Source organism: Thermobia domestica, chromosome 7 (genome assembly GCF_964235325.1).
Source record: "Thermobia domestica chromosome 7, izTheDome1.hap1.1, whole genome shotgun sequence".
Taxonomy (NCBI): domain Eukaryota; kingdom Metazoa; phylum Arthropoda; class Insecta; order Zygentoma; family Lepismatidae; genus Thermobia; species Thermobia domestica.
In genome coordinates this window covers 61,960,090-61,974,178 of record NC_137460.1, presented here as the reverse complement: position 1 = coordinate 61,974,178, position 14,089 = coordinate 61,960,090, and the positions used below count along the sequence as shown (strand labels likewise).

Below are 14,089 nucleotides of genomic sequence, written 5' to 3'. Positions count from 1 at the left end.
CAGAACATTTGGTTGATTAATTTGGTTATGCCAAACAAATCTTAAGTGATTTGGTAAAGATTTGGTTTTCCTGACCAAAGTGTTTATTTACAAAGTCACGTGTATAGATTTGACTTCTGGGTAATCTTTATTTAAGCTATCAGTGTTTTGAGCGTATGTTAGTGACAAATAAAACTGACTATTTTGCTGCACAAAATGAATACTTGAAGTGTGTGATTCATTATGTAAATCGAGGTATGCTTACTTTTTTGTATATATTACTTTATTGTAATGTAATGTGTATTGGTTATTTTAGTGGTCGTGTATTTGGCATAACAAGTAGGCCTTTATATACAGATGAAGCGGGCAAGTTATATTGACGACGCTAGGGCAGGGAGCAAAATTATAGCGTCAGGGGTTGGTTCATTTCCTATTCCTCCACTAGAAACTTCCGGAAAGGGATAAATCATGTGACACTAACACTAGAAGTTTGCAAAATAAGCTGGTGCATTCACAGTTTATAGATGCACAAAATCCAAAATATACGGAAGAAATAAGTAGTGTTTACTTTCTTCCCCAGATCACTTGGTGTAGACTCTGGCTCACTTGGTAGTGATTACCATTCGTTATTTGTAACTGTGATGTAGTCATGAATATAAATGGAGTGTGAACGTGTGGTATAGAAACTACGGTGCATAAAACACGAACCAACTTGTGCTAGGTTGCCACTAGAAAGCAGGAATGCTATCTAATCGAGTCAGGACAGGAGCGTAGCAGAGGTGCCCGAGGGTTAAAAACGATGTGCGTCCGTAGGGAGCAGACGCGTCAGTGACGGTGGCTATTCACATAAACGAGATAATTAAGAACAGCTCACTATAAGTCACATTACCGACTCCGGAGCCGTCGATGGATTTAGGGGAGATACTAAATGCCATCCGAAATATGAAGCATACTTTTGAAGAACTTTTCATATGGAATTCAAATATGGGAATTCTTACCTATGAGATCGATATTTCCTGAGAAATGCGTTAATAAAAGCGTATAAGTTTACGTTTGGGACACCACTCGAAATAATTATTGAAGAAATATATGTTCCCTAATTTACTTCTTACTGACTCCTAAAAGATTTGCACTGGGCGACTCACTTGGTATAGGTAAAATTCAAGGGTGCCATCAGAAGTAATTGTTAAAAAATCACAATTCTTTCCGCCCCTGAGAGATTGTGATGGACATTATCGTGTCCGTGAGTTTTCTCGAGGTTCTCCCGTTTCCTCACACATTCACATTCCACCATTTTTGTTGCAATCAATCCCTTCCATTAATCACCCGTCACCTTTGACATAAAGGGCACAATATGGTACGTGAAACGAATTATTTTGTGGAGAGGAGTCGCGGTGGTTCAGTGGTAGAGCGTTCACCTCTGGTGCATGGGGTCCCTGGTTCCCTCCCAGCTCGCATCAAATGAACGTTGTGGTAGACAAACATCGTGTGCTTGGGTTTCATCCGGGTTATCCCGTTTCCTCCCACTTTCTTCATTCCACAATATCATTCGTTTCTTATCATCACCGTCTCCTTTAGCCTCCACAGCATAAGTGTGGGACGTAAACCTGAAAGATTTCATTTCATTTTGTGGAAGTTCCGTCAGGGCTTTTGCCGGTGGGAATCATTTAACGCAGATGGTTTGAGATAAGTGGAAACGTACCACGAGGTGCACACGATTGGTGACTTTTTGCTTTTAAGTTTCCTTGTTTGTACTTTAAAAAATTGTTTAAACCTTAAAAAAGTTATTACGGGATATATATTTTCATCGAAGCTACACGTAATATTTTCACATGTACTAACTTTACATTTGCATATTTAAGACTTTCTTGCTTTGTGACGATATTTGCTAGAAAAAACGTTCTCATGACTTTTGCGATAACCGCATTTTCAGTTTAGTACTTATATCAACAGTATTTGGTAATTTCTACCAAATGTTTTGGTCAAATCCACTAAATGCAGGTTTAGTATTTACAACCAAATTATTTAGTTCCAAGAACCAAATTTGGATCATTTCAACCAAAGTTTTGATATTCCCAACCAAATCCTACTTATTTGGTTATTCTTTGGTCAAAATTACCAAACGCATATTTGGTACTGGTAACCAAATACTAGGTTCCTGCAACCAAACAAATCGTGACCAAATGATTTCGTGCTGATGACCAAGCGTTTGGTTGGCGCTATATTGACCAAACGATTTGGTAACCAGCACCTATTTTTTGGTCAATTTGACCAAACCTTTTTTTCAGTGTAGCGGTTCTTCGAGGCGCAGCGACGATTTGTCATTTTGTTGAAAATTTTCTTTAAAATTAGATAGATAGTTAGTAGAAATTAAAGTTAGTAAATAGACTGAAAGTATTTGAGAACAAGATCCTGAGACGAATATTCGGACCCAAGAGGAACGGGAATGGGGAATGGCGGAAACTTCATAACGAGGAACTACATAATTTATATGGTTTACCCAACATTATTAGGGTCGTCAAGTCTAGGAGGCTTAGGTGGGCGGGTCATGTAGCTAGAATGGAAGAAAGTAGAAACGCTTTCAAAGTCTTGACTGGAAGCCCAATCGGAAAACGACCATTAGGAAGACCTAGGCAAAGATGGGAGGACAATATTAAGATGGATCTGGCAGAAATTGGAATACAAAGTAGAAAATGGATGCAGTTAACTAAGGATAGAAGTCAGTGGAGAGCTTTTGTGAACGTGGCATTGAACCTCCGGGTTCCATAGGCCATAGAGTTAGTTAGTTAGTTAGTAGTATAAAGGCATAATTTACTGTTTCTATGATGTTTATAAACACATTTTGAAAAATTGTGTAACTGGGGTATCTTTCCTCAACATGGGGTATCTTCCCACTTGACGCCCCACTTGAAGGTTTTTGTAAATGGTTTAATTTAAATTCTTAAATTTACTGAAATAAAATTGTCTTTCGAGATATTATTACAAACAAGACATCAATCTTCTAATTGATCATAAATTCAACAACCTCACCTCAATAGCACGAGTGGAAAATGGGTAATAATGAAAAAGAAGAGCATCTTTACCCAAGTTACTCTATACACTGTAAAATCTAAACTCCTTCACGGGATGTGCTAGTCAATATCTGGGATAGGACAAATCATACGGGATCTATTTAGTTGTAGCGCGAGATTTTCAAATTCCAATCTTAATTAGTTCAGAATTTTGTACCTATTTGTACCAACAAAAAAGAAAATTGTACCGATAGCAAAAGAGGCAGGGAAAAAACAAAATTTGAAAGGTACATGTTTGTAGTTGTAAATTTCTTATTATGGTGATGGTCCAAAAAATCAAAAAAATAATTTAAAAAAACTAACCCTAGCAGGAATTTCAAGGTGTCGCAAGAAAGTAAATATAAAGATAACCAATAAAGTTCTGTCGCTTTTTTTTTTTTTTTTTTTTTTTTTTGAGATTTGTGTTCCACACCGTGAGTTGATTGCGAATGGAGATAAGACGAAGGTCAATTGTTGGTGTGGGTATATCGAACATACTACCTGGTTGTGGCAGTTCAGCTACACCTTGCACTTGCGTAAGGATAGAATGAACATGGAACCTCTACAGAGCGTCATAAGGGCGTATATGCTGTACGAGTTCAAACTGTTGTCAAACGCCGCTGCAGAGGGGCGGAAGATATGCCAGGCCTTTGGTGAGGATGTCGTGCCGTGACTACGCGGATAGTGCAGCGGTGGTTTAACAAGTTTACGGACGGTGACGAAATACTCGAAGACGCACCACGTGTCGGAACACCAACATATGACAAAATGAAGATCTTCAGGTAGCAATTGAGGTGAACAATGGCCAAAAATGTGAGGAAGTGGAACTACAATTCAGAGTGAGTGGAGAAACCATTCGGCAGCACCTCCATCAACTTGGGAAGCACTATTTGGGAACCGTCATTATTAGTTAGCATCCCATGAATCGGTTCCAAAACAGCCGAAACCAGAACTACACTAAAAGAAGGTCCACCTGTGTGTTTACTGGATTGCTCCCGGCATAGTGCATCGGGAACTGCTACCAGCCGATCAGAGAATCAATGTAACCGTGTACTGTCAGCAGCTGAGGCATATTCAAGAAAAACTCAAAACTTTGGAGCCAGCGCTTCTGAATCACAAAGGGGTCCTCCTGTTACAGAACAACGCTAAGCCCTACGTGGCTAGATGACCTGCGATACCTTGGATGGGAAACATTATTGCATCCACTATACGCCCCGAACATTGCACGATCCGATTATCACCTGTTCCATTCCTTGGACAATCAGTTTAGAGGACGCCATTTCAAATCCCTAGTAGAGGTGCAAAATGCACTTGATACCTTCTTTGCTTCACGACCCACCAAGTTCTTTCGCGATGGAATCCATGGCCTTCCAGAACGTTGGCAGAAGCTCGTCGTTGCTGATGGGAACTATTTTTGATCTTCCAGATACGTCTTAGGTAACATCGATGTTCGAAGGTGGTGAGTGAAAAAGCGACACAACTTTCTTTTTCTTTTTTTCTTTCTTTTGTTTTTTACCTTTATACTATGCTGTTGTTTCTTGAAATCCCACCAACTGGTATTACCATATACTGAGCTTCTGAAAAATAAAGGGTTTTCCCATATTATGTGATCACAGTAGACTTATTCAGTGCATTACGTTGTCCCACGTAATTTGCGAGTATTCTCTGCGCAACATTCAGCACATTTGTAGTCAGTTTTCACTATGACAACATGTTGTTTTGTCATGAAGCGCTCTATTCCTACCCGTATAGAAAACAGATGACGATCATGCACCTTTGGTGCTCCAAGACTACTAACCACAAAGACAACAGCGTAACGTTCAGCGCTGCCAATTAACTAGAACAGAAATGGAGGGCATTTCAAAAGTTGTGCTCTTTATGGGACATCCTTTATTATGATATTAAGTTGTTTTTATATGGGCTGCGGAGGCCTCCGTATATCCAGTGGGAGAACCTTAGCAATTTTAACTCTCCCCGACCCTTGTGTACTTGTGTCCCTGTGGAGTCCGGTAAATCCTGAACAGTTGATAAAGTGTAAACGAAGAATCAAGAAGTTTAAAAAAGATGTGATACAATGTTCAACTCTGGTGTATGGGTCTCCGGTGCTTGGGGTCCCTCGTTCGATCCCAGCTCGCGCCGTGTAGACTTTGTGGTGGACAAACACCGTACTCGTGGGTTTTCTCGGGGTTTTCCCGTTTCCTCCCACTTTCTTCATTCCACCATTTCATTTATTTCTCATCATCACCGTCTCCTTTAGCCTAACCGGCATAACCGTGGGACATAAAACTTAAAGATTTCATTTCATTTTTCTGGTGCATGGGTCCCTGGTTCGATCTCAACTCGCGGCAAACGAGTTTTATGGTAGTCTCCTTTAGTCCAGTAGTTTCCAACCATTTTTAACTGGCAACATAGGTAATCGAGACACACTTGTTTAATTTTTTTTATTAATACTAATGTAAGTTAAAATAGTTCCAGTTTCTATAACGTACCAACTGTATGTATAACTGTGCATTGTTTTTGTCGCTGGAAACGTTGAATGATCAAGTCTCAAAATTGATTTTGTAGCTAATTATTAAATGCTTCAATATTTTTAAATTCAAATATTTCGCGACCCATCCCATAAGACTGAGCGACACACCAGTTGAGAACCACTGATTTAGCCTACTCAGCATAACTGTGAGGCGTAAAATCTAAATACTCATTTCATTTTATTCAAATTACTTTTAAACTTGACTAACAAAATTTAAGAGAATGTGTTTTGAAAAGGAAATAATACAATGAAGAGTCATAACTCTTGCAATATTCTGGTAAAGAAATTTATTACAGAACACTGATAGGAGGTTAACATTCAATATTCATGGACGAAAGTAAATTTGAGATATTTGGCTCAGACGTTCTTCCACTAGTCTGCCGACTTACCACATTTTCTCGTGCGAAATTAAATCTTTTCTTCTATTGACTGTTACATACAGTTTCTTACTTGGTATCCTACCATGAAACACGGAATATATCAACACTCTGAGGACTGTTTCTGCGATAACGTTCTTGCCTAACTCAGAGTTTAGGGATGCCGCAATACTCACTGCACTTAGCCTGTGGTTGTTCTTAATTTTGCGAAGAATAGCACATTCGTCCCTATCTGACAATTTCCTGGGCCGTCCAATTTCTGGTATGGATTCTATTTTTATACCTCCTGACAATGTCTCCAACCGTACTCTTGGGGATGCGTAATATTACAGCTATTTCAGCGTATTTACACCCTTTCGCATGATGATATTTCACCAATTGCCGATGTTCGAAACTATTTTTATCTTTTCTACCCATATTCACCACAGTCCATGTAACCTGTTTGATTCACAATGTTCAGTGTTGCTATGTATCTCTGCCGTGACCTCTCTTCTGCCGCCATCTGCAGTACGTCTTGTCACCATACCACGCAGTCTACATAGTACAGAAACGAGATTGGTGTTATCGAAACCGAGTATTAATGGGAGATATTTTTGGTCCATTATCTGTTTCACATCTTGTTACTAAGCACTGGTTAACATTTTATGTCATTTTTTTTTCAGCGTTCAATATAAATCCACGTATCTCTTGTCTTACAAATGTTTACTTGTATATCCATATATATATGATAATATTATGAAAACTTTCCATTCTAGGGTACACCTGTCAATATAGGAGTTTGCCTACCAGAAGACTGCCATTCCGGAGATGTTCAAAAAATTATGGAGATTTCAATGTCAACTTTAGGTAGCTTACCACGAACAGTTAAATTTCTCGAAGTAAGACCGCTGCGTATCACATTTTCTCTCTGGAGAGATACTAAATACTTAATTGTCGTGTAAGTTACTTTTCTTTCTTTCCTTAAAGGTTTATCTATTTCCCCTTTTGCTAGTGAATAATTAGTTTAAACAGAATTTGAACGAGATGTTAGGAATTACTTCTAGTGGTAATTCGAGAAGTATGAAGATTACTAATTTATTTCCAGTGTAACAAAGAGATGGGAAGATTTCTGTGCTGTATGTTTTTTTTTATAGCACTTTGCTATGAACAATTACACCGTATTCACTCTTATGATGTCTTACATACTCTTATATTGTTTTACTTTATTTATGGACTTGTAATGAAACAATTCGTTTTATTCTATAATGTCTAATATGCTGAATATAAATATTTTGTTAGTTTTTCTATTTTTATATTCTGGCGTAAGCATAAGGGGTTTAGCTATTTACTCCAGCTGCCTGGATCTGAACGAAATTTGATGGGCAAGTAGCCCATCGTCTGACTGACAAAGGTCGCTGTATTTGGTGGCCGACCCCCGCCAGGAACAAACTCGGTTTGGCAACAGGAACTGTGTTCCGCAACTTTGCACGCCGGTATCTTCTGAGATCGGTTCACCTCGGCTTATTATGAATACTTTTCCACTTATCAACCAAAACTCTTTTATATATTTACCCTGTCTGGTTTACCAACCAAAACTCCTTTATATTTATTTACCCTGCCTATTTTACCATGTAAAACTCCTTTTTATATATTTACCCTGTCTGGTTTACGAACCAAAACTCCTTTATATTTATTTACCCTGTCTGGTTTATCAAACAAAACTACTTTATGGCTTACCAACCGAAACTCCTTTATATATTTATCCTGTCTGGTTTACCAACCAAAACTCCTTTCTATTTATTTACCCTGTCTGGTTTACCAACCAAAACTCCTTTATATTTATTTACCCTGCCTATTTTACCATGTAAAACTCCTTTTTATATATTTACCCTGTTTGGTTTACCAACCAAAACTCCTTTATATTTATTTACCCTGTCTGGTTTATCAAACAAAACTACTTTATGGCTTACCAACCGAAACTCCTTTATATATTTGTCCTGTCTGGTTTACCAACCAAAACTCCATTATATTTATTTACCCTGCCTATTTTACCATCTAAAACTTCTTATTATATATTTACCCTGCCTAGTTTACCAACCAAAACTTTTTTATATTCATTTACAGTATCTGGTTTATCAACCAAAACTCCTTTATATATTTACCTTGTCTGGTTTACCAACCAAAACTCCTTTATATTTATTTATCCTTCCTATTTTACCATGTATAACTCCTTTTTATATATTTACCCTGTCTGGTTTACCAACCAAAACTCCTTTATATATTTACCTTGTCTGGTTTACCAACCAAAACTCCTTTATATTTATTTATCCTTCCCATTTTACCATGTATAACTCCTTTTTATATATTTACCCTGTCTGGTTTACCAACCAAAACTCCTTTATATTTATTTACCCTGTCTGGTTTATCAAACAACACTACTTTATGGTTTACCAACCAAAACTCCTTTATATATTTATCCTGTCTGGTTTACCAATCAAAACTCCTTTCTATTTATTTACCCTGTCTGGTTTGCCAACCAAAACTCCTTTATATTTATTTACCCTGCCTATTTTACCATGTAAAACTCCTTTTTATATATTTACCCTGTCTGGTTTACCAACCAAAACTCCTTTATATTTATTTACCCTGTCTGGTTTATCAAACAAAACTACTTTGGCTTACCAACCAAAACTCCTTTATATATTTATCCTGTCTGGTTTACCAACCAAAACTCCTTTCTATTTATTTACCCTGTCTGGTTTACCAACCAAAACTCCTTTATATATTTACCCAATCTCTCCGTGTATATCTGGTGCGGGAGACACAAAATCTCAAGACTTATTTGATGGATCACCATGAATTTCGACCAGGATGTAGTTGGTCAAAAGTTTACCAAGAGATCTATTTCGCTGATGGAAGAGATTCATCTACCAGAAATGATAAAAATAAACTATTTCCATTTTCATGTTGATTACTATAGAGCAGACCCAGTGGTATAAACAGTTTTGTGCAATGGATAAACTGTCCCACGAATACAGTTCATCTCCATTCTTAACTCTACTAAAACCGGAAGTCATAGAAATCCACTGTAGTTTCCGGTTTTAATATTGATCTACATACATCAAGAAACGATAAAGAGATTGTGAGAAGCGATATTTTCTAATTGATTTAGCATTCTAAGAATATGTACCATATCTTTATCCTCTTCGCTCTCTCCCCGAAACCAGTAGTGGCAGAAATCAACCATTTCCGGTTTCAACGTTGATCTCTATAGCTATAGAGTAAAAATTGTAACACAACAGATAGCGGGCAGTGGTTTTCTATTATCAATTAAGCGTCCCAAGATTGTATTTCCATCTCCACTCAAATCTCTTTACAAAAATCGGAAGTGGTATAAAACCTACTACTACTTCTGGTTTTGCTATAAATTTAGAAAATATCACACCATACAATCCAAACTCCTCAACGTGTCATTGCTACTTGTCTAAGTGCCTATTTCTTTGTAATTTTGTAGTCGTAGTATTACACTACTGAAAAAAATCTCTAATTAAATTGCCAAATATCAATGTAAAATAATTTACCCTTTATTTTGTAAGTTGATATACATTTCCTTAGATTAAATTACAAAATTTGCTGTTTTTTTTTTTTTTTTTTTTTACAAATATACAGTAAATTTAGAAGAAAATATATTTTTATTGATAAAAATGTAATTTTACACCGTTTCATATTAGTAATTTTACTTTACATAAAGATTTGGCAAATATATTGCCACCGTTTTTTGTAAATTTATCAATGATTTTTTTTATAGTGTACCAGAACAATGTTAAATTTAATTGTAATACCTATTGTAAAGTGCTTTCTGCAGCCCTAGTTGCTATCAAGTGTGAACGTTGTCCCTATTTCGGTTTCTCTTGGGAGAGCACAAACATTTAATTTCACAATAATTCACTCTCATTACTCAATTGTTCCTTTAACCTAAGGGGCATAACCATGGGACGTTAGAGTTTTTAAAAAATCCTATTATAAGGAAGCAATAGCTTGTAATAGCTCATCATCATCATCATCATCATAGGTATTCTGCCTTTATTGGCAGGTGACTTGCCGCAGCTGAGAAGCTTCCATGCTCCACGGTCCTCCGCTAACCTTTTCGTCTTCGCGTATGATCTTTCTGTTTTAATATCATCCATTAATTGTAGTCTCTTTCGCCCCCTCCCTCTCTTTCCCGCCACTATACCCTCTAGGACGTCCCTCATGATACAATCTCTTCTTAGGCAATGGTTTCTTAGCAGTTTTGTGTTCACGGTAACCTACTGCTTCTTCTGGAGCCTGCTGTAAGCAACGTTTAATATGTTCCTTATTGTAATAGCTAATAATATTAAATTTCATCCTTTTCTTGCAGGTTTATGACAGCTATAACGCTTATGTTAATGTTAATAGGAACGATAGTTGATCTTCACTTACGCTCCAAGAAGAATAATCAGCAGTTAGTTCTTTATATTAAGCAGCTTGTGTGTTTCCAGAATATTGACCAATTTGATGGAGAACTTAAATCTCAAGATGTTAAAACAGTAAATAAGGAGAAACCAAATAAAGATACAGAAGAAAATGGTAATTATACAATATATTTCCATTTATTTTTAAATAAAAGTCACATTCTTTCATTTACCTCAATCCGAGCTAATAAAGGAAGACTAGAATATATATGCACCAGAATAACTATGCACTTTTCCCCATAGTCCCATATAAAACTTATCAATTATTTTGATGTAAGGAACCACTTCTTACAGTTTGTCGGTATATAGTTCATTAACACGCTGTACACATACAGGGTGTTAATGAACTATAACGACAAACTGTAAGAGGTGGTTCCTTACATCAAAATAATTGAAAAGATTCATATGGAACTGTGGGGAAAAGTGCATAGTTTCAGAGTTAGAGCTATCCAAAATCGTCGAAAAGCTGAATTTCAACACGTGATATTTCGAATTTGAGAAGCCGTAATGTGGCAGGGCATATTAGCTTAAAGGAAGTCATACATACGCAATCCAAAAATGCATATTTCATCAACATACAATGAGTGAGTAACGGATTATCTACAGGATATAATTCCCAGAGATGTTCTCAACAGAATTGTCAGAAATGCTCTGATTTCGAGATTGGTTCAAAGTAGGCAAAAGACAAACCTTGACAACAATGTACACGAAATGCTTCGACGGGAAGTCGGAAGTGTTCGGGACTGTCAGCTCCACGATTAATCGCGTTCGGAATAACACGTGCTGCGATATATTTTACCACGGAATATTTCATGTTTGTTTTCATTTTAAGCGTGAGGAGCACTATAGGAGATGATTGACAAATTAGTTGACACTGGAAAACTGTATGGAATGGAAATTAACATCGAAAAGTCGAAAGTCATGAGAATATCCCGTGGAAACACGCCCCTACGGATCAGAGTAGAACAAAGATAACTTGATGTCGATAATTTCAAGTATCTGGAAAAGTATTTTGACGAGAGACGATTACTGCAGCAAAGAGATCAGGTCAAGAATTGCCATAGCTAAAGAAGCATTCAACAAGAAAAGATCACTCTTAACTAGCAGGCTTAATATTGGACATACGAAGAAGTTGGTCAAGTGCTATATATGGAGCATTGGTCTGTATGGTGCAGAGACTTGGACATTACGGAAGTTAGAGAATAAATATTTAGAGAGCTTCGAAATGTGGTGTTGGAGGAAGATGGAGAAGATAAAATGGACAGAAAGAGCAACACACGAAGATATTTTAAAACGAATAGTAGAGAAGAGGACACTTCTAGCCACCATCCTTCGTAGAAAGGCCAATTGGATTGGACACATCTTGTGAAGAAATTGACTTCTTCACACCGCCATAGAAGGAAAGATGAAAGAAAAGCGAGGAATAGGAAGAAGAAGAACACAGCTGCTCGATGATTTGAAAGATAGGAGAAAATATTGGAAGTTAAAAGATGAAGCTGAAGATCGAGAAAAGTGAAAGAAACATTTCCAGGCCCAAATCTAAAATTGAAAAAAAAAGTCCTCATTAGTCCCAGGACCTGCTGAAAGGCAGAATACATAATAATAATAATAATAATAATAATAATAATAATAATAATAATAATAATAATAATAATAATAATAATAATAATAATAATAATAATAATAATAATACAAAACATCACAGCACACGGAATTGTGATGCTTGCGATTCCTAACACTTTCGACTTCTATCGAAGTATTCTGCAGCCGCTGTTGTCAAGGCTTGCCTTTTGCCTATTTTGGACCCATTTTGAAATCAGTGGATATCTGAGAATTCTGTTCAAAACACATTTGGGAATTATACGCTGTAGATAATCCCATGCACATCGAATGCACATTGATGAAATATGCGTTTTGGATTACATATGTATGACTCCCTTTACGGTAATATGGACCGCCACTCCAAGATTTCTCGAATTCGAAATAGCATGTGCTGAAATTTAGTTTTTCGACAATTTTGAACAGCCATAGCTCTGAAACTATGCACTTTCTCCCACAGGTTCTTATGGATATATATAGATATAGATAATAGATCTATGATTGAATTCCACAAACCCTTTTGTTTAAAAGCTGATGGAAGAAAAGTTACAACACAAAATCTTGAAATTTTATAAAGATTGGTTACAGTAAGTTATGCAGAGTAGCTTTAAAAATAAAAACGTTATTTTTATTATATTTTTACTGTATGGAGATTTTCTGAAAAAGAACGATAAACTGTAATGTTGCCAATTCGAAAATTAAAAATGAATCAAAAGTTTAAGCTGGTAAAGAATGACAAAAAGTTGATGGATTCTTAAGTTTCCCTTTATCTTAAAAAAAAAAAGTTATTTTCTAAATTCTTTCATGCTAAGGGTGCATCAGAAAATATTAAGAATGTGGCACTGACTTATATATATGAAGACAGTATAACTGAGTTATTTATTACGACAAAAAATTGAATCAATAGAAACGAGACATTTCGAACAATGTAACCTAGTACCGTAACTATGAAATTTATAATAATTTAATACGAATGGTTGAAGTTAATAGTAATCTAATTTCATAATGGCATAACATTTTATGAAATGGAACGGATATAAATAAAATAAATCTACATTATATGAAAACATTTATTATATTATCAGGAACATAACATATTGCAAAGTGTTCTATAGGAAAAAAAACAAAAACAAAATATAGATCAAACAATTATTCTAAATGTTAGATATTAAGGGTCTTCTCTACAGCGAAATTAAGCTACCGCTAATTTTAGTGTGTTTCTATAATATCTTCAAAACTCTTCTATCTGCTTTCGATTTGCAACTGTCGATAGATTTAGCAGTTTTTGCAGGTTCTCTAAATAGAGGCACACCAAAAGCAGATAAGCGAATTGTGGTAAAGATATCACATGCAAAATCGTATTGTCTACTTCACTAATTTTATGCTTTTCGAATATTTTTTATTTGTTTTGAAAATATTACAGAAAAATTGTAAAATTAGCGGTAGTTTAATTTCGCTGTAGTGAAGACCCTTAAGTACTGTTTTTATTGCCACTGTATTTTACCTATTCGTTTCCCGTTCGGTAGACGAACTGCAGTCCACCATATACTTTAATATGTCCATATTAAAATATGTGTTGTGTTACAACCCTGTCTACATACAATACAATAAACGTGCCGAACACCTTGATACACGATGTCGGCATTCGTTATAAGATTAAAAGTGGGTTACGTATCCTTTAAAAAAGAAGCATAGTAAAAACACTTATTTAATCCTTTGGAAGGAAAGAGAAACCAATGAACCACGTACGTATGTGAGAATTGCTCAAAGCTGTTTGACTTTAAAACCACTAGAATATATAGAGCTTTTCATTAAACTTGTTTTCACTCTCTGTTTCGTGCCAGAACACAGAAACCAATACCATTTCGGAATTTCACATCTGTAACCTTGGAAAACCAGTTTTACTATGAAGTCTCCACTTGTCACAAACAGATGTTATGTACGTTACGTTACGTTATCGATCAACAGAACCTCAAGATGTGTTCCGAGAGAATCGTTAACTTCACTGCTTGTATATGAGTTTACAAAATATCGACGTTGTCTCTTGGGCGACTGTGACAAACAAGGTTATAAAACACTATC

General features: G+C 36.1%; 1 protein-coding gene across 1 annotated transcript in view; it reads left to right on the top strand.

Annotated features, from left to right (window-relative positions):
• The window catches only part of LOC145690159 (nose resistant to fluoxetine protein 6-like), a 120,381-nt gene that overhangs the window by 57,582 nt on the left and 48,710 nt on the right, over positions 1-14,089 (top strand). Inside the window, exons 3-4 of the mRNA XM_081764770.1 lie at positions 6,692-6,873; positions 10,315-10,523. Of these exons, the coding sequence (XP_081620896.1) occupies positions 6,692-6,873; positions 10,315-10,523 (391 nt within the window). The remainder of the gene's footprint in view (positions 1-6,691; positions 6,874-10,314; positions 10,524-14,089) is intronic.